The 23,274-nt window shown below is 45.0% G+C and overlaps 1 protein-coding gene across 5 annotated transcripts in view; it reads right to left on the bottom strand.

Moving 5' to 3' along the window:
• Positions 1-23,274, bottom strand: part of pou2f2a (POU class 2 homeobox 2a) — a 64,062-nt gene that overhangs the window by 8,672 nt on the left and 32,116 nt on the right. For 2 of the 5 annotated variants that reach the window (XM_039619003.1, XM_039619006.1), the window contains exons 2-12: positions 4,418-4,483; positions 4,188-4,222; positions 3,740-3,796; positions 2,743-2,862; positions 2,210-2,554; positions 1,750-1,855; positions 1,566-1,657; positions 1,300-1,446; positions 1,064-1,205; positions 759-907; positions 66-263 (exon numbers count right to left, since the gene is read on the bottom strand). In XM_039619003.1, coding sequence (XP_039474937.1) covers positions 66-263; positions 759-907; positions 1,064-1,205; positions 1,300-1,446; positions 1,566-1,657; positions 1,750-1,855; positions 2,210-2,554; positions 2,743-2,862; positions 3,740-3,796; positions 4,188-4,222; positions 4,418-4,483 — 1,457 coding nt within the window. Of the gene's footprint in view, positions 1-65; positions 264-758; positions 908-1,063; positions 1,206-1,299; positions 1,447-1,565; positions 1,658-1,749; positions 1,856-2,209; positions 2,555-2,742; positions 2,863-3,739; positions 3,797-4,187; positions 4,223-4,417; positions 4,484-9,141; positions 9,263-23,274 lie in introns of those variants that run through there. The other 3 variants (XM_039619004.1, XM_039619007.1, XM_039619005.1) reach the window with 3 other exon arrangements.

Below are 23,274 nucleotides of genomic sequence, written 5' to 3'. Positions count from 1 at the left end.
ATTACCGACGACTTTGATAAAAATACTTTTGGGAAAGGTGCTGCGATGCGTTCGACTAGGCGTACCATGTGAGGGCTGTAGCAGGGTGGCTTGTGCGCTGGTGGGGCTGCGGGGGGCTGGTTGGGCAGAGGAGGAGTGGCACTGCTCGGGTTGATGCGCTTCTCTTTTTGCCTGCGGTTGCAGAACCAGACCCGGATCACCTCCTTCTCCATGTTAAGTTGGTCGGCGATCAGCAGGATCTCCTCTGAGGTAGGCTTCTGGTTCTGCAGAAGACCGCATGATGGAAAACATTAACAACGGCAAGACGTGAAGAATTTTCACGTCCACAAAGAATGAAAATCTTAAAAATTACAGAAAATGAAAGGCTGTGTACACAAATTACTTTACTGCCAGGTGTCTAATGAAGCTGAAGCCTTCATTTGTCAATGTGTTTGTTACAAGTGCTGCGAGGCTGACATCAAAACCATACACAGTGGTGACAGGAAACCACAAACATCTTTATTTGTACTTAAAAACACTTTACGAGGGGTGAAGCCAGCTACTGTCAGATCAGTCTGCCTCAGTGGATCTTGTATTTGGGGCAAGATTAGGCATTTCAGTGACTTTTTTCATATTTTAAAATCCACATTTAGTTGTTTTTTTTCTTTTTTGGTGTACAACCTATGAACAACACCAACATAAAAGGGACAAGGATAAAAGAATCTTGTGTGATACAGAAAAAAAGACAGTCACTGTAATAATAAGTTGACTCATCTTACCGTCATGAAAGAGCGCTCCAGGGCCACACGTACATTCGTCTCGATGCTGGTTCTCTTCTTTCTGCGGCGCGAGGGAACGCCGTCGAAGCCCAGAGAGGGTGAGGACAGGGAGCTGGGGCTGGGCAGGGTGCTGTCTATGGACATGGTCTCTGAAGGGCAAATTCACCAGCACGTTCACACAAGCTTAACGTTCAACTGACTACAGTCATAACACCTACTCTGTGCAACTGCAGTTCTTGGAAAATACTGTGAATCATCTCTATCTCAATCTGATATTCCAGTTTGTGTGACTGCAGTGATCTCACCTGCATCATTCAGCCACTTCTCCAGCAGTGGCTTCAGCTTGCACATGTTCTTAAAGCTCAGATTGAGAGCTTCGAAGCGGGAGATGGTGGTTTGGCTGAAGTCATTGCCGTAAAGCTTCCCCATGGCCAAGCCTACATCTCCCTGATGGACAGATTAAAAGCAAAGAAATTAAAATGTATTCACCAAAAAAAAAACCAAAACACTTAGTGTTGGCGTAGAGGGGTGTCTCACTTACCTGTGTGAAGCCTAGTTTGATGCGTCTTTGTTTGAAAGTGCGGGCAAACTGTTCCAGCTCTTCCAGGTCACTGGGGTCCTCGGGGTGAGAGGTCACGGAAGGCACCGTGGTCACACCTCCACCACTCACCTCCACACCCTTATCTCGCTGCAGCGGGAGGAGTGAAAGTGAGAGTGAGACAGAAACAGAAGTGTTTGTTAATGACTCGTGCTGCTGAGGCTGGGGTTTTCTTTTCCACTGACTAAAGCTTCAAAGTTTCCTTGTACCTGTGCCTGAAGCCCCATTCTAGTCGGAGCAGAGAGCAGGCTCCCTTGGTTTTGCTGAGGTAGCGGAATAAGATTTGGTGTCGATAGGAGTCCTAAAGAAGAAGAGCAAAATATGAGTTCTGTGTATAATTTGTGTCTAAATGTCTGTATCTATAAGTTATTCTGTCATAAAGGGCCTCCCCACCTTGCTGGCTCTGCTGTGCCTGTGGAAGGAGGAACTGGGCAGGAGATGGGAGCGGGTGGCCAGGGACCAACACCAGCTGCTGTAGCTGCAGCAACTGCTGAATGTCCTTTCCAGTAGAGAGAGAGAGAACGGACACATCAGACAGACGATAAGATTTTGCAATTCTACGAGCAGAAGGACGGCTTAGTCACATCAAAACGTGCTAGTATGTTATATACGGTTCCTCCAGCTGAGGAAAGAAGGTATATGAAATGTATACCAACAGAACGCGTGGAAGCGAAAGGAAAAATGTTTTCTGTCACGTCAGAGTTAAGAAAAGGAAAATGTGTGCGTTCATGCAAGGTGGAAACTGTGAATCACGAAATCTACAGTAGACATGCATTATGAGCTGCTCCATGGATTGATAGGGTCTCCTCAATCACGCCCCTTATCAGGAAGTGGCTTTAACGGCACCCAGTACCTGGGCAGTGAGCTGGATTGGCTGGGAGAGGGTGAGCTGGGATGGAGGAGGTGGGACAGGGACGCTTTGGGCGCTCTGCTCCTGTGTACTCTGTCCCTGGGACTGTAACTGATTCTGCTGCCCCGTTTGACCCGCTTGCTGCTGTTGTTGTTGTTGCTGCTGCTGCTGCTGCTGGGCTTGCTGATTGGCTGCTGCAGCTGCCTGAGCTTGCTGATTGGCTTGGGCGGCTGCGTGGGCAGCGTGAGCTGCATGGGCTGCATTGGACTGCTGCACAGCTGCAGCTAGGAGCTGCGCTTGAGCCTGCTGCAGCAACAGCTGCTGCTGCGCCGGCAACAGAGCTGTCAACTGGTGGAAAGGACGAGAGAGGAGAGGAGAAGCAAGGAGAGGAGAGGATTAAGAAATCAAGAGTGGAAATGCACAAAGGTGACAAAAGAGGGAAACAAAGTGTTCAAAAAGCACCACCAGAGGAGCGAGCGAGGCAAAAGCAAAAGCCAAGTGCGTGTCTGTGTGAGCGTACTACAAGTCAGTCTTACCCCTGCTAACTGGGAGCCGGTCAGCATGAGCTGTGTGTGTTGCAGGGCAGTCTGTGAGGGGGTCGGGCCGTGAGAGGAAGGGAGGGCTGGGGACATGTCAGCACACTCCTCCATCTTATTCTAAGTTGAAGACATAACAGCAAAGCAAATACAGAAATGGGAACACGGTTAGAGGGCCAGCGCTAGAATTAAAGCTCGATTTGATATAAACGTGTTTGTAATTATCCAATCGAGACTATGCAAGCAAACGTCCTCCTGTCACAGATATCCATAAGTTAGTGTTACGGGTTCGAAATTGAGGACGAGAGTAAAACAATTATGGTCCAGAAGAGGAAAATTTTAAATATCTTCGGATAATATTGGACTAATTAACTGCTACTTTAACTCAATTCTAGGGCATGAGGCTACAAGAATTTATCCATGTTTAAGACACATAGCTCACTAGGATAAATCATTCGAATGTCTTAAAGTGTGCAATTTCCTCTAATGCTTCTAATGTGTCCCCAGTCTGTGTGATAAAATACGACTCCACTAGACTTTTTTTCCTGTCCCATCCTTCTCAAAGAGTTGATCTTTCCTCCCAGACCCAGCCATGTTCAGACAGACAGAGGGGATCTTTTCCAGCGTACCCATTTGAATATCTCTTGTGGTATGCAAATAGGGAAGATTTCACCTTTTGGTGAGAAGTAATATTTCAGATTTACTTCAGTACTGAAAAGGCTTTGTGAAAAACACGAGTGCCATCATACTCTCTGCTCTTTGCAAACGTGTTTACATTGGGGACTGGGTGGAGAGTCTACACATTATCAACCTCAACGTCGAGCGTGACAAAAGAGTAATTCAGTGCATAGAAATGAACACAAAGCTGAAGCAGCAGTACCGTCAATAAAACCCAGTGTGTGACGTTGAGACACAAAAGATGCACAAACGCCAAACACAGGCTCAGACACACACACAGTTCAGTAACGTGGACACACACGCAAAAGCACACACTCACCTTGGTGCTGCTCAGGTTTGGTGACAGAGGAAAAGGACAGGCTTTCATTGAATGAGTCTAGAAGAGAAGAGTTAGACACAGCCTTAGAAATTACTTCAAAATGCATTATATTCCATCTCTGCTAAAAGAAAAATGGATATCTGGATTCCTGACTGTGTGAAAAGTTAGCTTGCGATGTTACTTGCAAATAACTGAGGGACTAATCGATGAGGGAAGTGATGGTTAGTTTGTCTGGAAGTACTGACTTTTGGTGAAAACAGATAAAAAAAGAAAGGAAAGACAGGTTTGATGGAGCTCTTTTATCAAAATGTTGCAAGTAAATATATTTTTTTATGTCACACTGTGCTGGAGTGTGTGTGCAACACTGAATCTTCTTCTTAGGTGGATCAATTAGAAAAAAGATGAAAGCGGTGGGAGATGAAGGTAAATACACAGGAGTCACATGTACCTGATGATTTGATTCTGGTCCATTCCGCTCTGAATCTGCGTGGGCGGCAAAGGAAAAAGTGATAAATGACATCTTCATCACTGCATCAACTCACAGCTGCAATTTCCGAAGTCATGCATGTGCCGCTCTTTTTGTTTTTTTTGTTTTTTTTAACATATATATTCCACATTAAATCACGTGTACGTGTGGGTGTGTGTTTGCCGTCTGCCTCTCAGACCCTCGCCGCTTACCTGTGCCCTCCAATGGTGAGTCAGCCCCAACTTTTTCAGCCTCTCCTGGCTTTGACATCCTGATATCTGTAACAGGAAAGCACGCAGATAAACAAGTAAGACGGGCTGACTCCTAAATATGTGTCAGATAAAAAGTGCAGAGAGCGACAGAATAACAGAAGAAGCAAGCGGAGACAATCTAGATGACGGAAGAGGAAAGAGTACGGCCAGGGTGCTCATCTCAGATAGGTTAGGGTTAAATGTTTTCAGGTCACAGCCTGAGCCTACACACTGTACAACAAACAATGTAGCTGAATCATTCACTGAGCCCACATTCATTCATTCTTTCTTTCCAATTAGTGGTTTAACATAAGAGTAGGTTGACCCAAGGTGCTTGCTCGTTCTAAATTTAACTCAAGGTGTTTACGTGGGAGTCTTGGTGTACTAAAAATGTCTCACATTGTGTGTCATTCATTACAAGACCACATCACTTCCTGGTTGAACTGGGACAGTCCCTAAGGCAACAGCAATGAATGGAGGGAGACAATAAACTTTAGTCTTTAATTACTTTATTATCACAAAAACACGGGAGCATTTTGGTAGGAGGGTGTATAGGAAAGATGGGACTGAAGATAATTAGTGTGGGTGAGCGGGTGTTTATATATAAATACACACACGTGTGTGTGTGTGGGGGGGGGGGTGTTTGTCTAGCAGTTTTCTTTATATGTTACGATACAACAGTACCATTTCATTATAAAAGCCTTTTTATTTGTGTGAAACCACAAACTGTTGTGTCCATTTGAAACCCTTTTTTTCCCTCCTGCTCTGACTCCTTAACATGCGCACACACAAACACACACACATACACAGCGCTACTTCCCTTTTGTGAAAACATGCAAATCTGCCCAACGACCAACTAATTATATCTGCCACCTGCATAATAAACTCTCAGTCTCCCTCCTCCTTTTTCTCTCTACTCTTTCCCCCCTTCCTCTCCTCTTTATGTCTCCTCTCTTCATCCTGTCGTCTCTCGGGCTGCACATGACATAAACTGTACATCTTCCCTCTGCCTTTTATCAGCATGACACCTTAAATACAGAAAATGTCCAAAAAAGCAAGTGGTCAAGCATTGTTTTCGCCATCAGGGGGCAGTAATCATACACGAAGAAGATGCTCTGCTGGCCAACACTGACCGGAGGCCAGTTTTAAATTAGCAAAGCATCAGTAAAGTGCAGTCACTAATCGTAAAAAGTGATACCGATCAAGAGTCACTCCCTTATCAGATGTTCATTGAGCTGCAGAAACACATTCGTCTCAGTGAAACAGATGTGAGAACAGTGGACTTTGGTACACATAGTGTCTTTAGGGGAAGGGGGAAGTGATGATCAGCTTGAAAAGCGCCACTCTGCCGCCAGTGGCTATAACCCTGTGTAAATACACACACACTCACACGTACACACACACACACACACACACACGCACGTGCATACACACACACACTGACTGCAGGATTTCCCTTAAATAGCTGAAGCTAAATCGGTCACCCAACCATGCGGATGCAAACATCTGGTTAATATATTATTCTGGTCAGTTTGCGGTTATTCCAGCATTTCATTTGGCACCTGCTTTCAGCATTACGTGATGTGGCTATTAGTGAAACCAAAAAAAAAACTGCCCAGTGTTGCTCAACTTCTGACAAAAACCCACTGAATATGCACAGAAATAACATCTTCCTCTAAATAATCACAAATTTTTGCCACGCGTAACAAACTGTACCCCACAGCAAAAATCTATAACATACTGTAAATTTCCACTTCTTTCACATTGGGCCCTGTTACACTGCGATCTTCAGCGCGTGGAGTGTACAATACTAAAGCCAAATCCCCCTCCTCATATAAAATGATTGCCCAGCTCATAAAACAGAAGTAATGCAGAGCTCCCAAAGTGCTGCCTATCGCACTGCGCTGCCCCGTTGCAGGACACGGGGAGAAGGTGCGCGTTGATTCATGGTTAAAAATGGTCTACAGACAGTAGCATGGTGGATAATGTGGTCAGTAATACAGTGGTGGGACAGTATATCAAGATGTAGTGTCTTTTTCTCACTTCCCCTCCCGACTTCCCCTTGTACCGGGTTGAGCGCAGAGTGCTAAACCCAACACTTACTGTCAGCGAGGCTATTAATATTAGCCTGCTCTCTCTCTCTCTCACTCTCTCTTTCACTCTTTTAAAACCTCCCTCTCTTTTACAACACGCTGCTGCACACACAAACACAAATAATTTCGCGTCGGGGTGACTTACACGCTCTGAACGTGTTTACAGTGTAAGCGGAGGACGCATCTCTTGACTGGTTTTTTTGCACATGTGGTGCAAACTGCATTTACTGCAGGGATAAGAAAGTGCTTCTAACAGGTTTAATTGCTCAGCCCGGTCATTGTTGCGCCGCCACAGCATATGCAACCCTTGGAGTTAAACAGCAGAGTTCAGAGTTGCTTCACCATACTGAGTGAATCCACAGCAGAGCAAATTTAATGCTGTATAATCCTGTGTCATGAATAAATGATGCAATAGAAAGGAACAAGGAACAACAGTGCCTGTGCTCAGTCTGGACTGTTTCTGTTATTCTCCTCTGGGTATTTTGGCCGAGATGAAACTCCACTGCAACCACCCTGCAAACCCCCCCCCCCTTCCCCTTCCCTCCCCACCAACTCTTCACCCAACTTCCTGATTCAGGACATAACCCCAGCGCCAAGGGGGGTGTCTGGGAACTGGAGTCATAAAACTTACTAACTACAGATTTGAGAAGCCGAGCGGTGCTGAGGGTTACCGAATTTGATTGCAAAGAAGCATTTTCCATTTAAAAGTGAATGTCAAAGAGTCATTTCAACACCAATCGCATATCTGTGCCAGGATGAGACAAGCAGGAAGAACATGTTAGTGTCGAAATTGTTAATATAGTAATGATAAAATATGGGGCTGAACAGATATTAATAATATAGAAATAATAATAATAATAAAACAATGATTTAGGAATCAAGAGAAGAACTGAAGCTGAAAAAACAAATACAGTGAGAACCTGAAGGAACAAATTTGGGATGCCACAACAAGGCCATAACATTTCATGAGGGTCTCTGCTCTTGTCAGTTTGGGTCGTTTTGTTAAATCTAAGTTACTATTGTAGTGTTTTTTTGTTTGTAACACATAAAAACACCTCATACAAGTGAATAAAACACATGAATATAGCCAAATGCTGCTGGAACTGAGAGACAAAGGTCACCACCACATAATGCCCATGAAATCATTTTTTCCCACTTCTAAACAGCGTAAATAATTTTTTTTACTGATGACAATGATGTAGTTTGACCAGATTAAAAAGACTGAGTGCTTTCAAATTTCCACACTTAATTTTCCTCATTCATTTACTTTAAATGTTTAAAATGAGCAAAAATTATTAACTTTACAGAAAACCTAAACACGGCTCACGAGGTGACACGTCAAAAATAACTGTACAAGATTATTCCCGATATACACGAATGTTTACCGCACTGGCTTTCCACACCAGTGCACCTTTGTGAAGCTGTGCGTTACATAATCTGGCGTGATGCGCCGTTTGTTGAAGTTTGCGAGAAGGACATGTCACTTTGGTCAGAGCAACTTCCCAGAGGTCACAGCAGTGACCACATGAGGTTAAGGAGTGACTCTGTGAATATTGTGCAGTGAATCACTCACTGATAAACTGTGAACACCAAAGATCTTGTACATTTTTTTTTTTTTTTTTTTTTTTAGAAATTCTATCACGACTACAAAGACTGAGAAATGTGAGCTAATTGACATTTAGAAATTGTATTTCGGGTAACGGGTGAGTCAGCTAACTGCCTGCTGATCTTCTCTCGTAGGCTTGCCGTCGTCGGTCAACCAAGACTTTGTCTGCCTGTTCTCATAGGCTGTGCTGAGCTGACCACCCAGACTCAGAGCAGGAAGAGTTACACAAATTATTAGTAAATACTGAGGCTAAAAAAAAAGTTTTCTTTTTACATAACTGTCCTTAAATCAGACAGCTTGGAATTCACTGACAGACTTGAAAATGAGCAATAATCAATGCAATGCTCCATCGCACACACACAAACACAAAGTATCCTCCAGCTTTAAAGATGCACTTTATCGAAAAAAACAACCCCATCTGTAAAGTGAACACACGAGTAACGGCGCTCATCACTGGAGAGAAAGCGTTTTGATGATGGACTATGAAAAGTAATCTCAGTACAGAAACACACTCGAGCTGCAGAAGTCGCCTTTCATTAGCTGAATGTTAGAAAAGACTCTTCAAATAAACTTTTCATTACATTTTCCTCAAGGTTGTTTAGCATTCAATATTCAGTTTAAACACACACACACACACAAACAAACACACACACACACACACAAACACACACACACACACAAACAGAGGCATGCTACGGGGTGGTGAAGTGTCTGACCTTTCCCTATGCAAGAGACAGGCGTCCACTCATCCATCCATCCATCCACCCCCCCTCCATCCCTCGTACCACCTCTCACCCTTTGATGTTCCCCAATTAGCTGAGCTTGTTAGACCCACTGGCATTAATCAACAGCATATCACACACTCTCTTTCACACACACACACAGACACACACACACACAGAGGTCCTTCTAACTCACGCAAAGCTTAATTGGTCTTGGTAAATGAAGGCCAGCAACGATAGAGAGCTGCACAGACAGTCACTCACCTGGCAACCACATACTGGAGAAGTCCTTTGCTGCTATTGCCGCTGTCTTGGTCATATCTGCGAGAGAGCGTATACGCGACCTAAAGAATAACTCTCACTCTCCCTCTCTCTGTCGCTCTCTAACCAAAAGGAGGAGTGTATTAAATCATATGGTTGAATTACTCTTCCCCCCTCTTCTCTCTCTCTCTCTCTGTTTCTCTCTCGCTCTGTCTCTCACACATGCACATGACAGTAGTCCACACCCCCCAAGCCCCACCTCCTCCCCACATCCTGCAACACACAGGAAGTAAGCCTCAAAAGAGTAGGAACTGTTCTCAAAGAGGAGAGAAAAATACAAAAAGATAAAAAAGAAATTGGAGACACGCAAGAGGTTAAAGAGTGGGAGAGAGTGAGTGAGTGAGCGAGGAGATCGAATAGATAGAGGAGTTGAAAAGGAGGGGGATGATTGGTGCCGTCGGAAAGTGATGGCGCGGCTGGAAACAGCCACTCACACACACACACTCACGCTCACTCACTCACTCACTCACACACACAAAGGAGAAAAACAGCGAGTTTGACATTATCACAGACGAATCTATGATAGATTTATATACTATAAAACCCAGCGGAGGCTCAAAACTTCTCCAAAACTCAGCTGATCACGTTTTTTTCCCCCCCTAAATTCTACGCGGGATCTTGCAGTTTTATCAGTTTACCATGAGTCATGGCTCCCGCGCCCCGGTCATATCTATGTTTATGTCTGACGCTGGGACTGCCATTAGAGAGTACACCAGTGGGCGTAAGGTGGTCTGTCGAGGGAGGTCGACACCAACAAGAGAAGATGTGAGACATCCTCAGCTAAGTATAACAACCACAGCTCCACTCTAAGCCGAGAGGAAGGAAAAACTCAGTCACAACACTCACTGTACCACTGACCACGCCACAGTGAGTGCTACACCACAGAAACCCACAACGTGAATCTCTACACGTGATGGGTAGATACGACACGAAAGTGGAACATTGAAGAAACGCTATATACGGGTTGTTATCAGTGTCGCCCACAAGGATTAAAAGGCTAAGAGGCAAATAAGTGAAAATCTGAGTCCGATGAATGATCATATGGAAGCAGATCAGCGTGTTTCAGCATAAATACTGCCTACAGTTTCACATCTGTGTCAACGTGCTGCCCTGGCAGCAGGATGAAGCGACCACAAGGTGGCACTCTTGATTCTCTAAACCTGATGAACGAACCATCCACAGACGAGAAGTCAGAGCACCGCTCCCCTCCCCGTCCTTCTCCCTTGGTCCGAGTTCACTAATTCAAAAGCTAACGGCAGCAGAGTTCCCAAGTTTAACCTTATAAATACTTTATGTGGTGATTTACAACGGCCCAATGTACTCCTGGATAGATGCACAGTAAGAAGTGCATACAGCACTCCACTGGAGGTGCTCAGTTATACAGAGACACAGTTTTGAATTTGTCTGAGGCTACGACTGTCCATATATGTTGTTACAATAAAGATCATGTCAGGATCAAGACCGTGGTGTGATGAGTAAAGAACTTCCCAAATATACAAGACAATTTAAATATTAGATATTCAACAGAGAATAACTGTATAACATGAAAAATCAATCCCTCTGCTACATTTTATCTGAGGCACACAGATCTGCCTTCATTAGGAGAGCAGATCTGCGTGTCTGTTAGTAATCAGCGGCGAGAGAGGGAGGGTCTGTTTGTGAGGGAACCGACCCAACAGGCCCGTCCAAGGACAGTGACAGACTGTGCGTCGTGGAGGAGGCGGTCCACTGGGTCAGAGGTCGTGTGGGCAGCCTGGCTTTGGCCGTGACCTTTGTTCAAACCCCAATCTACTCACATAACTACCAGTGTATGTGTCTTTGTGTGTTTTTATGTGTGTGTGTGTGTGTGTGTGTGTGTGTGTGACGGGAGTGCTGTTGGAGTAGCCCTAATAAGCGGATGGTGAATTGGTGTGCTGTGTGTGTGTGTGTTATACAGTTAATGGCCAAGGAAGCCCGGGTCTTGGCTATAATGGGGACAACACATAGCATTAATGGACCAGCAGCAATTACATATTCATCTTATTGCTAACAGCTTAAACTGAATAAATAATAATAATAAACAACCAAATGTGCAATATTTTGGTGCGTGTTTTTGTCGACTAGAAGTTAAGTTTATAAGACAATAAACAAACACGCAGTTACATGCATGCACACGATCTGATAGCGGGACCCCAGAGAGGAGGATGAGGGGAGGCTGAGTCCTCTGGAGCGCCATCAATCACTCCACTGTCAGACAGTGAGGGAGAAGCAGCGAGGGAGGATTGGAGGTTACTAAGATTGGGGGTAAGAGAGGAACAGTAAAGGAAAAAGGAAGGAGCTGTGAAACAGTGACAGGAATAAAGGTGAGCGATAGAGAGGAGGCGAAGTGGTATAAAAAGATTGAAGAAAGCATGTTAGCTTGCTTGGGGTAAGCAGGATGGGAGGAGACGGCGTATAATGGGTCATTGCAGGGACAATTCTGAGGACGCCAAACCAGTTCAGCATCCCTCCATGGCTCAGCCCTCCTATATCTAGTGCAGCCTCGGGCTTGGAGCACACACACTGGCTCTAATTCATATAATCCATCATATTCCTCTTCGTATAGACGGGGACAGAGCACGGCTCAGTGATGGACCCACCAAGCCAACACACAGTCAAACAGCAACACTCTTATTATACAAGGTGAGAGATTTAGAATCCAGTCTTGTGTATTGTGTGTGTGTGTGTGTGTAGTTTCATGAGGAGTAGCAGGATTATAAACAGTAGGTCGAGCAGTGTGGAGACTACAGAGGTTGAGGTTTTGTACGAGAAGCGGCAGGGGCTAAAACACACTCACACTGTTGGCTACCTTGGGACCGGCACCATCTCAGCCGCCTACACCTTTGCAACACCTATTCCTTTCCTGTTTCTGATACCTCTCAATTGCTCCTTTTCCTCTAGCCCCCCTCTGCCCCGCCATCCTCCTTTCACACCGTTCCCCCTCCTCTCTCTGTATCATCTCGGCAGCCCATAGGGAGCCGGGTTTGTCTAGACAGACACCGCTCTCTCCCACGGCGCTACCAAGGTTGAAGCTCAAATCTTTATCTTTCCGCCTCTCACCCACTCTTCTTCTTGTTCTTCTGCTTCTTTCGGTGCAGGAGTGAAGGGTTTGCAGGGGAGGGACTGGGTTCCCTTGGCCCGGCTTCATGACCAGATCAAGGAGCACTGAGGCCACTTTACAAAAAAAAAAATGCTCACTTACATGGACAACACAGGCCGTTGTGCAGAATGCGCAACATACAGACAGAATTACTTTATGGCAACCATTACCTCTAGGGGCAATTTCTTTTGTCCAGCTGTCCCCCGTCACCCTGCCCTCTTCTTCATATGTCCTTCCTCTTTTCCTTCAAACCCTGTCATCATCACCCATCTCTCTTTTTTTTGTGACCCCCCCCTCCCCATCTTTTTTTTCCTTTCACCAATTCAAACTTTCTCTTCTCCTCCTGCCTCTCTTTCTCCCTCAGACCTGCTGGTCAGCAGCAGCTGTGACATCACTGGCCACTGTTCTCTGCTCGGATTGGACATTCGGCCACGTTGCCAGGCAACAGCAGTGAAAGGTCTCAGTGTGATCGTGTGTGTGGCGTGCGCACGTATGTGTGTGTTTATGTCTGTTTATAGCTACGTGAGTGAAAGGTGTGTGAGCGATTTTCCTCGCTTTGCCCTTTATCTGTGCATGAAGAATGATCAGAACAGATCTACTTCTATGCTTTATCTCAGATCAAAGCATGTAGATGATTGGGCTGCCTCGCCGCTCTCCTCCACCACAGAAGAAGAGGGATGTGTGCGCGTTGCGTTAATGAAAAAGAAAGATGGTACGAACGAGTGTGCGTGTCAGTGTCTGCACTTGCGTCGAACCAAATAAATGTGTATGTTCGTGTCGAATGCGGGCCTGTATGTTGTGTGTGTGTGTGTGTGTGTGTGTGCGTGTGTGTGTGTATGTGTGTAAGCCCCCGGGAGCGGGTGGTTATTGTATCTGACACAGCGGCTCTTTCTCGCGCCTCATATTTCTGGGCCGATCGATTCCTCTGACTCCCGACAAGACAATAATCGCACCTCCCTCTCTCACTCCATCACTACCATTATTACTGACCTCCCCAGGGAACGAACAGGGTGGAGGGAGGGAGAGAGGGATGAGGAAGGAAGGAAGGAAGGATGGAGTGAGTGAGGGAGGGTGAGGAATGATAAGGGGGGGGGGACACAGAGTTGCCTAAATATGGCCTATGATGATGAAAAAGCAAAAAGGGGGGAGGGAAATGATGAAAATGAGACAGGAAGAGTTGGCTGGGAGAAAGTGAAAAGAGACTGAGAGGGAGAGAGGACCAGGAAGTTGAGATAAGATGATGGAGGGAAGAGATCTGGGGAGGAAACAGTAGGAAAGATATGGATGCGAGGTGATACAAGTCAAAAGGAAGAATGAGAGAAAGCAAAAGCATGAGGGGAAACGACAGGAAGGAGGCCGGTGCACGACTTAAAAAGGAGGCGAGCGTTATAGATCACGGTGAGAAAAGAAAGGAGGACACGAGTGAAGGAGTGCGGAGAGACGGAGGGCTGAACGGAGGGACAATAACGGAGAGAATTAGTGGAGGAGAGATGAAGGATTCGCACTATCTTCTTCTAATAAAGGAGAGAATAAGAGACAGAGACCGGGGGAGGGAGTCGGAGAGGGGAGGTAGGGGTGGGGGTTAGACTGAGGTGAAAGAGGGAGAGACAGAAATATATAGGAACACACACACACGCACACACAAAAACAGAAATACACAAGCACATAGAGCGATGGCTGCAGCGCGGTGGAGGTCAGCACTCAGAAATATTATTAAATTGACAAGAGTACAATAGTTGATTGGCAGGCTGACTCCTGCACTGCCATTCAGTGGAGAAGAATGGAGATGGGACACACACACACATACACACAAAATGCATGCACAACTGCAGTTTCACAGAACAATCAACACAGCATGCAGAGATGTGGACACACACACACTTGTCTTTTGTCTGTTGTGTGCATGTATGTGCTCACGGCTGCCTCCGTGTGCCTGTCACTGCTGCGTCTCTATGCTTTGAATCCAGATTACAATTACAGTAATTGGCTCTCAATTCAAGGGATTGCTGTTTGACCCCCCTTCACCTCTCCGTCTCCTCTCCATAGCTGCTTCAGCCATCCCCACACATTTTTGCCCCTTCCTTCTCCTCATCAATATTCCTCCACCTTCCTTTCTACCTGTATCGTTACATCCATCTTTCTCTGTTTGCACCCCCACCCCCCCCAAAAAACCCACACACTTCATCCTCTGCTATAACTATCTTCCCTCTCAGTTCTTCATCCACCCCACTCCCTAGCAACTTCTTTCCACTTCACACCACCATTTTTGCCACTTTTCCTCCCCCTTCTCTCTGCCTCCACCTTCACCTCTCTTTCTCTGATAGTTGGGCAAACAGGGAATCTATTGTATACTTAATTTATGCTGTATTTATTATGGATAGCTGTTCAGCGATACAGTCAGGGGGATATATTGTGCAAAAAGAGGAGGGGGGGGGTGAAAGAGTGATGATAAGAAGAAGGAGGTAAGGAAGGGGGGGGTGATAGAGGTGGTGGTGATGGTGTGTTAGGGAGGTGGTGGTGAAGCGAACGAGGGGAGGGGGGCTAGGAAATTGGTCTGGCTAGCGGAACAGCTTTTCACCTCTCTCTCTCCCCCTTTTTCTCTCTCTCCCTCTCGTTCTCTCTCCCTCTCTCTATTCTGCTTTGTATTCTGCAGAGATGACAGGGGGAAAGCTTTATTGCTCCGAGTTTGTATCGATCGGGGCCACTGTGAGGGGGTAGGCCGGGGGACGCGCTGAGCAGGCCCTTTTTCAACGACCGCAGCTCCAACTTCTCCCCCCCTCCACCAGCCACCCCTCCCCTCTTACTCCTCACCCTCCTCCTCCTTCGAAACCTCCTCTCGCTCGCTAGGTCGCTCTGAAATTCAAATTCAAGGCTCTTATTCTCAAAGGTTAGGAGAGGGAGAGCACAGGAAAGCAAGAGGGAAAGAGAGACAGAGATTGAATGAAAGAGAGATGGAGGCGTCTGGCTTCTTCCCCTGACTGAGGCCCTGAATGGAGCTGGGATCTGATAAGCAAAGCCCACAAACACAAACAAGGGAAGAAATGGAGAAATAAAAGGAGGAAAAAAAGGCTGAGAGGAATATATCAGCCTCTGTGCTCTTTCTTCCTCATCTTTCCTCTCTCACTAACTGCCACCTCCCCCTCCTGTCCTCTTCACTACTGTATCCCCATTTTTTATTTTTTTTTTTCTGTTAGGATGATTTTGTTGACAGGTGAAGAATGAGCTGGGTCCGAGCATACATAAACCTCTCTGCTTCTGTCCTGGTTAGAGGGACGTTGGGGGAGCTAGGGTCCGCTGAGAGACGGAAAAGGCCTGCACAGACCATTTTTTTAAAAATTCAATTAAAAAAAATTAAATTAAATATAATTATACAGAACTTTCAAAACTAGAAACTCAAAAATCTAACAAACAAAAAAACCCGCCTCACTCCCTGCCTCTATTTCCACTGCTTCTTCTTCTTGACAAGCAGTGGATGAACAGGGAGCAAGACCCAATGTCAAAGTCAAAGCCAAGGGACACTTGACTCTTGCATGTGAGCACACACACACACAGATGCATGCACACACACACAACACGCACCCTTTTTATCCGTTAATGGCATGCAGAGTGCTGCGGTGAGGCTGGGGAGAGGAGGAACAGATTGTCCATCAGGGGGTTACAGGGTTCAAGTCCATGACCAGAGGGCTAGAAGAAGGTTAGGGGTTGTAGGTTCAACTCCCTGGGGGTGAGGAAGATCCCTGCTGTCTGCCGTCCAACCCCAGCTCTAACACCCCCGACCCCCACCAACACCACCTCACAAACCTCCTCCAGGACAATATCCCTCCCACCCACCTCCGTCTCCACTGCACTGCTGGCCTTTAAAGCCCTGCTTATTCTGATCACACACATGTAAACCTGAGCCTAGCCTCAAGACATACTGTATTTGTCTCAGATGTACGCACGCACGCGCACCCTCTAGCCTGCTCACAAACAAACACACGCACGCACGCTCGCACAGGCAACTCGCCAATGCGCAAACATATTCATAAAGCTCCGGAAACACTCTCACATTTCAAACAGAAATGATTTGTTCTGTGTTCCCATCATCTTATTTTTAACCTGAAACTGTTTCTATCTGTTCCAGCTCCATCTCACTTACCCCTCTCGTGGAAAAAGACCAAAAAGAAATACAGCGCAGCCTCGGCTATCAGTTTCAGCAGATCTAAGTGGATATGACATGTTTATGTAAACATTGGTTATGTATACTGTGTATATATATATGTATGTATTGTCACTGATATTGCTTTTGTGTGTTTATGTGCCGCTCCAGATTGACTTCAGAGATAGAGGAGACATCAGAGACTTGTGATGGATACTCCACACTGGATGCATGGAAAGGTAGATACACACATATGCGCACACACAGAGTACACTAACCTGCAGGCCTATAACTTGCCTGGTTGGCTGGATGGGTGGATGCATTATTAAACACACAGGACTTCATATGTAGAGAGAGAATATGAATGCTGCACTGGGTCCTACTGTGGGTGTTCGCTCCACTTGTCACTGTTTCAAATTTTGTGAAAACGTATTTTAGTTAATATCATTATTTAATATTTATATAATGAATCTTAAATATTAAGTAAGTTAATAAGTATGTGTTTATTTACTTACATTTGTAAATGCTGTTTTTATTTCAGTTCTTAGACTGATTATTAATACAGTGTGCACCATTTCCACTGCTGGCTCTTCCTCACATTGAAAGTTTCCTTATCTGAAAAGTTCGGTGATTCTGCACAGATGAGAAATTTCTCCAAGACAAATTCCTCTACAAACACTAAAGCAAGTCACAATGGAAGAAACGAGACAATGGCAGCCTTCTACATGGTCAAAGCCTGGCTTGATGGCACGAATCAGAGGTCAGACTTCACCGTGGGGCAAGATGGTGAATCCATTTAACATTATCCTGGGCACAGAAAGGTGCTGTAACCTACCGAAAACGGTTGAATCCCACCAATTAACCAAAAGGCCTGTGCACGAGGAGAGGCTGAACAGCAACTAAACCACAACACGAGCGCTGTGTGTGTTTACATCTGTAGGGCGGGCAGGCCGGGCCCCGACTCTCACGGTAATCGATGAACGAGGGAGGAAAGGGAGGCAGCGGGCGAGGCAGGGATATGTGTATGTGTGTGTACGGGGGAGGCGGGTGGGAGAAAAATCGGTAAAGAAAGCAGGTTATCTCCCGTCATTAGGGGAGGGGGAATCCCCGTCTGGAGGGAGAGAGGGCTGGGTGGGTGAGGAGGGGTGAGGGAAGACCGGGGTTCATTGATAAAAAGGGAGAGAGGGGAGAAGGGGAGACTATGTTTGGCATCGAGAGAGAGCAGACAATTATCTGTATTGATTAGAGCGGCCCAGTACTGTGAAGACTGAGAAAACTATGACTGGATCAATAGAGAGAGAGAGGGAGAAAGAGAGGGAGGAAGGAGGGAGAGAGGGAGGGAGTTTGAGGATAGACCAACAGAGAGAAACAAACGACACAGATAAAAGATACATATAATGACAAAACATAAAGAGGCAGAAACATCGTTTATGGTGCAAAGCGAAGTCACGGAGCCAAGGTGGCATAAACGTTAAGAGGCGAGTTTGGGGGGGCTCGGGTGGCGAGGGCGAGTCAATGAAAGCACAAGGAGATACATTACATTGTTGATGTCATTACTCTTTATCATTGATTTGTCAGCACAACCACAGAGTTCATTCAACGAGCCATCCAGTGCCCTCCCGTCACCACAGCACACACAGCTGAACAGAGAGCGATGGCGAGAGACTGAAAAAGACATTAACTAAGTACACACCGAGCGACCACAAGCTGGGACTCCAGGGCACGGACAAAAACTTGGCCAGAGAAAACTGTCATTTCTGCCAGCTGCAGGAGCCACAGATCCCCGGATCTATTAAAATAACATGATTCTGTGTTTTTTTAATGCTCACACCGCTTTGACTCTCATATTAATTACTAGAGGTGGTACTCAGCAGAGACATATTCCTATTGCGGTAACATACACTGCGATTTATCGCCTTTTTCAACTGGAAGTTACGTCCTCAAAGTTAAACTTTGTCACTTTGTCTGTTTTATCCAACAACAATGCAATGAGACTGGCAAGCGTGCTGACACCGACACTGAAACCTGCCATAAATGTTGCCATAACATGGAGTCAGTCTGATTGGCAATTACATGCAATCTTTTTCTGATAATACAGCAAATTAACTGTGATAAATAATCAAAAATCACAAATGTGTTGCTGTCTACATAGACAGATGTTGACATCTTACAGAAATTCACATTTAAATATTACATTTGTGCACAGCAAGCTTCCTGTTTTATAGGAATATAACCAGCTGACAGCCAGTTGAGTTGAGTCCCCTCGAGTTGTGCTCACTGACAAAGACTCATTCAGACTGATGGCACCATGCTGGCAATCTGTCTGTGTTTATGAATTAGACTGCAGTTACTTGCAGACCTGCAGCAATCTCTCTGAGAATAACGGCACTCAGTCAGTTTGCAGAAAAGTTGCCGCCTATCAGGCGAGATGATCCGTCTTATTCGTAGTATTCCCAAAGTATTTTATTTATTTTATTTCATGAAATATTGATACAGGGACCACAGTGGCGCATTGGTTAGCGTTCTTTCCTCACAGCAAGAACAGAGCTGCGAAGGACTGGTGAGCTGTCCATGGCATGCCCCGCCTCCCCTCCTATGGCAGCTGGGATAGGCTCCAGCCCCTGGCGACACCCTCATTGAATAAGCAGCAGAGAATGGACAAATGGAAATATCGATGCAATATTGCAAAAATATTGTAATACTTTACCGTATCGATCCCCCCCCCACACACACACCCTAACAGATACTCACAGAAAGTTATGCATGCATGTTAGCATAGCTTAGCTGACTTCCTGCTGTGCTGCTCTTCTACAACTACACTAATGCAGACGTAGACTGTGGTATATACGGTGTATATAATGTGGAAGCTTGCATATCATTTGATAACTTGCTACAAAAACGCTTAATTGTGGAATTTTAACTTGAAAGAAGAGAAGATGGATTTGTAACAAAAAAGAAGGAGTGAGTGTGTGTGTGTGTGCATGTGTGTGTATGTATGTGTGTGTCTGCGCACGCACCAAAGAGAGGGGGCTTTGAAAAATGTCAGGAGGGAGGAGGCGTTCAGGTAGGGGGCCTTGCTGTGGGGCCTCTTTTTGTCCTAGACAAAAACCAAAATGGTGGAGTAGGGGAGGAACAAAAGGCACACAGGGGGAAACAGGATAGTGACAACCTGTGCTGAGTAAAAACATCCTGCTGGCACATGCACACGCGCACACGCGCACACACACACACACACACACACACACACACGCATTAATCCCTAATCAGACCCTGAGTGTGTGCCTACCCACTCACTACACTTCCCGTTGAAACTTGCATTTCTTGCAGTCCTTGGCCCCATTACCCAGGCAACCCAGACCCACACACACACACACACACACACACACACACACTGAACCACATCTGTCATTTCTTAGTTTATTGAACATTACAAGATGATAGAATTCAGCCTCCTACTCTCTTGATATTTTTTGACACCGAAGAGGAACGTATTGTCAGAAAAGGTTTATACAAAAGAAAACAAATAGATGAAAAAAAAAAAAAACAGAACGTAAACTCTGAATGGGAAAGCCGGGCTGTATATTGAGGAAACCTTTGGTAAGGGCAGAAAATGTCAGGTTTGACAAATGACCTTTTAAACATGGAGCAGATGTAGAGAGTCATGTACACTGTAGACAGAGGGCAGCTCAACTGTCTGTCTCTTAACAGCTAGCGAAAAGATAAGTGTGACCGTTTCATAGTGTTAAAATATAACACTCGTGACTCTAAATCAAAATGTGGAACAAACCAGAGTGATTTCTCAATCAGAAGTGAATTTTATTCTAGAGAGGAGATGGTGGAAGAGTGGTTTGGGATGCAGGGAGAGGATCAAAAAGAGAAAGAGGGGAGGAGGGGGGAAGCGCACAAATGTAGCGGGAGTGAAATATACTGTAGCAAATCACGAAACTGCAGGAAAATGTATCACGAATACAGCTGAATAGCATTAATACAAATCCATTTTGTATTAATGAAGAAATTAATTACATAAAGCATACCATAAATGTGGTTTGAGCTCAAATCATTCACTTGGAAGTCTTTTAAATTTTTATTTCTATAATTTGACGTTAGTCTACTGTAGTCCAACCAAGGTCCATCTTTATTAAGGTGAGTGTTAAAAAATATTAAAATATGGAAGTTTTCAAACAATGTTGTGGTGCAAAGTTAAAAAACTAAAAAAACAGCTGAATTCAGCATGCCCGGGGTTAAATTTTACAGTTTGATTTTAATTTACAGATTACAGTGGGAACACTAAAATTTGAGTATAATTCCACAGTGGTTCACAGTATCAGGTAGCAAATATCCTTTAAATAGGAAACAGTAAGAGGTTTTTAATTATTAGGGCTTTAAAACCTCTATATATTAAGGAGTAGCGTGTACCCAAGTCCAAATCTCACTTGTCTGGTCTTGAAATGCATGCAAGCGATCAGAAAACCTGCACAAACCAATAACTAGACTTCCTAAAATCATTTTTGAGGATGACAAGTGGCTTTTGAGAATGAGCCGTCATCGGTGCAATCTGGAAAAATAAAAGAGTAACAATTGTTAAAGTGAGAGAGCAAACCCCGACACAAACATCTGCGATATTTTATTGGAATTCCACCCTTCTGTTAAATCCCGGTGAAAACTGCAATTATTTACAGGTCGCTCGGGTTATGAGTGAACATCGAGCTCAATTTTTGTTCATGACCAAGTGATCAGGCCGGTCCTATAAAGGTTTTTTTTTAAATTATTCATGCCATCTGAAGAAAAGCACAGGTGTGAATCGAGCTGTGATTTTAACTGTAACACGTGTCAAACATCAGTTCGGTGCTGGTAAAAATACGTGGTACTGTTTAACATAGAAATGTCCTAAAGCGTATATGAAAGTACACTTGTGTAGGGACAAAGAGCAGCTGAGGAGGATGCAGAAAAGAAAGAAATGTGACAATGACAGAGAGGAAGGGAGAGCTGGACATCAATTACAGGTATACAGTTATGCATGGATGACATCACTGGACCCCTCCTCCAGCCCTTGGGAATGGGCGCCTTGGAAACAGTCGCTAAGGGAACAGAGTACTGAGAGGGCTGGGGGGACCAGGGAGAGAATGGGGGGGTGGACAAGATAGTTGGGGGAAAAAAGAAATTCAAGGAGGTAGAAGACAGCCAAAATAACACTGAATCAAACCTCGGTCTATTGGAAAGCGAGGAGTTTGAGGACAAAGTCATGTGATCTGGAAAAAAGAAAAAAAAAAAGAAAGAGAAGGAGAAAAAAAGCATTTCCAAAACAAATCAGCTGTTACCTTCCTCATGTCCCATTCAGCAAATGGGCCACCTCATCTCATAAAGGGTGAAAAAGGAAGCTCTAGCACAGCTAAAGCCCGCATTGTCCTCTTCCCCCGTATACCGAGACCAACCTCTCATCCACTCCAGTCATTTAGAGAGGAGAGATTTAGTGCGGCACTGATGCAGTGTGATGGTAAAAAAAAAAAACGGCACGTGATAGAAAAGCAGAGATGGCCTCGGGCTGGTTTAACGCATACAGATATAATATTAATGGGGAAAAAAGGCATGTTGATAGACAAAGAGCAGCTGCTGTAGTGAAATGCTGTCGGCTCGAAGTCATTTTTAACCACCAAGCTGCAGGTTCTAAGTGGATGGAAGAATTGAAGTTTGCGGCGTTGCATTAAAACACGCCCACTGGAAATCACCACCGTGCCACTCTGACCTCGGTAAACTCCTCTCATCCCTGCAGACAGTGCAATGTCCACACACACGGGTATGCACTCTGACTGCTACGTAAACACCAGGGCCTCATCTACATTACTGCATCCAATTATCACATCAAAAACAACAAACATACACTTTGCATCACTGAGGTGTCCCCAAGTTTATGTGCATAACAAACATCTACATTTTTATGCAGCATATTTGCAAATAAGCACCATAAACAAACCAAAGGCGCAGGTTTAGTATGCAATCTAGATTTGTCATGTATGCATAAAATGTGATCAATATCTGTTGCTGAATAAAACATGTTGCTGGTTTTTGACAGGCCGATTTGAAATGGAGATGCTATGCTAATACAAAAGGCCTCGGTAAGATTGGCCCTGAACCCTCCACATACCAGCAGTTCACATTTAGACGCTCTCACCTTCACTCTCCATAATGCATGAGCTGCCTGAATATATATCACCCCCTGCACAGCTCACTCTCTCACACACACAGTTCCATACGCACAGGAGCACTACTGTGTGCAGAATGACAGGGAGGCAGATACGCACAAGATAGCTGCGCCGGCACATAAGCGCACACTCACAAATCAAGCAATCCAGCACGGGAAACAGCACAAAACAACCTAAAGACCCAAGACATCCGTGGTGAGAGTTTGATATACGATGCATGTAAAACAGAAAAAAAATACACAAAGAAACAAAAAAACTAAAAAACTGCCTTTTTGTGTGCAAGGGAAAAAACTTTGCAGTAATTTGGAAGTTAAACTTGACAATCCTAAATGATCCGTTTTCTTTCGCCGACTGATTTTTGCCAGCAGAACTTTTTTTTTTTAAAGCTTTGATTGCTATGAAACATGTGGAGGATACAAGCAGTTATAACAGCTAAAAAACACACAGTTGTTCTTCTTTGATCAAGTGGTGTGAGACACACTGGCAGTGCTTAATCAAAACACTGGTAAGCCATCCTGAACTTCTAGGCTTTCAACAGCAGGAAACAGGGTCAGGGCTGCTGAACAACTCAGTGTGAACTGCTCTGCAGCTCGTATGTGTGTGTGTGAGTGTGTGTGTTG

The sequence above is a fragment of the Oreochromis aureus genome, linkage group 11, assembly GCF_013358895.1.
Source record: "Oreochromis aureus strain Israel breed Guangdong linkage group 11, ZZ_aureus, whole genome shotgun sequence".
Taxonomy (NCBI): domain Eukaryota; kingdom Metazoa; phylum Chordata; class Actinopteri; order Cichliformes; family Cichlidae; genus Oreochromis; species Oreochromis aureus.
This window is presented reverse-complemented; position numbering and strand designations above follow the sequence as displayed.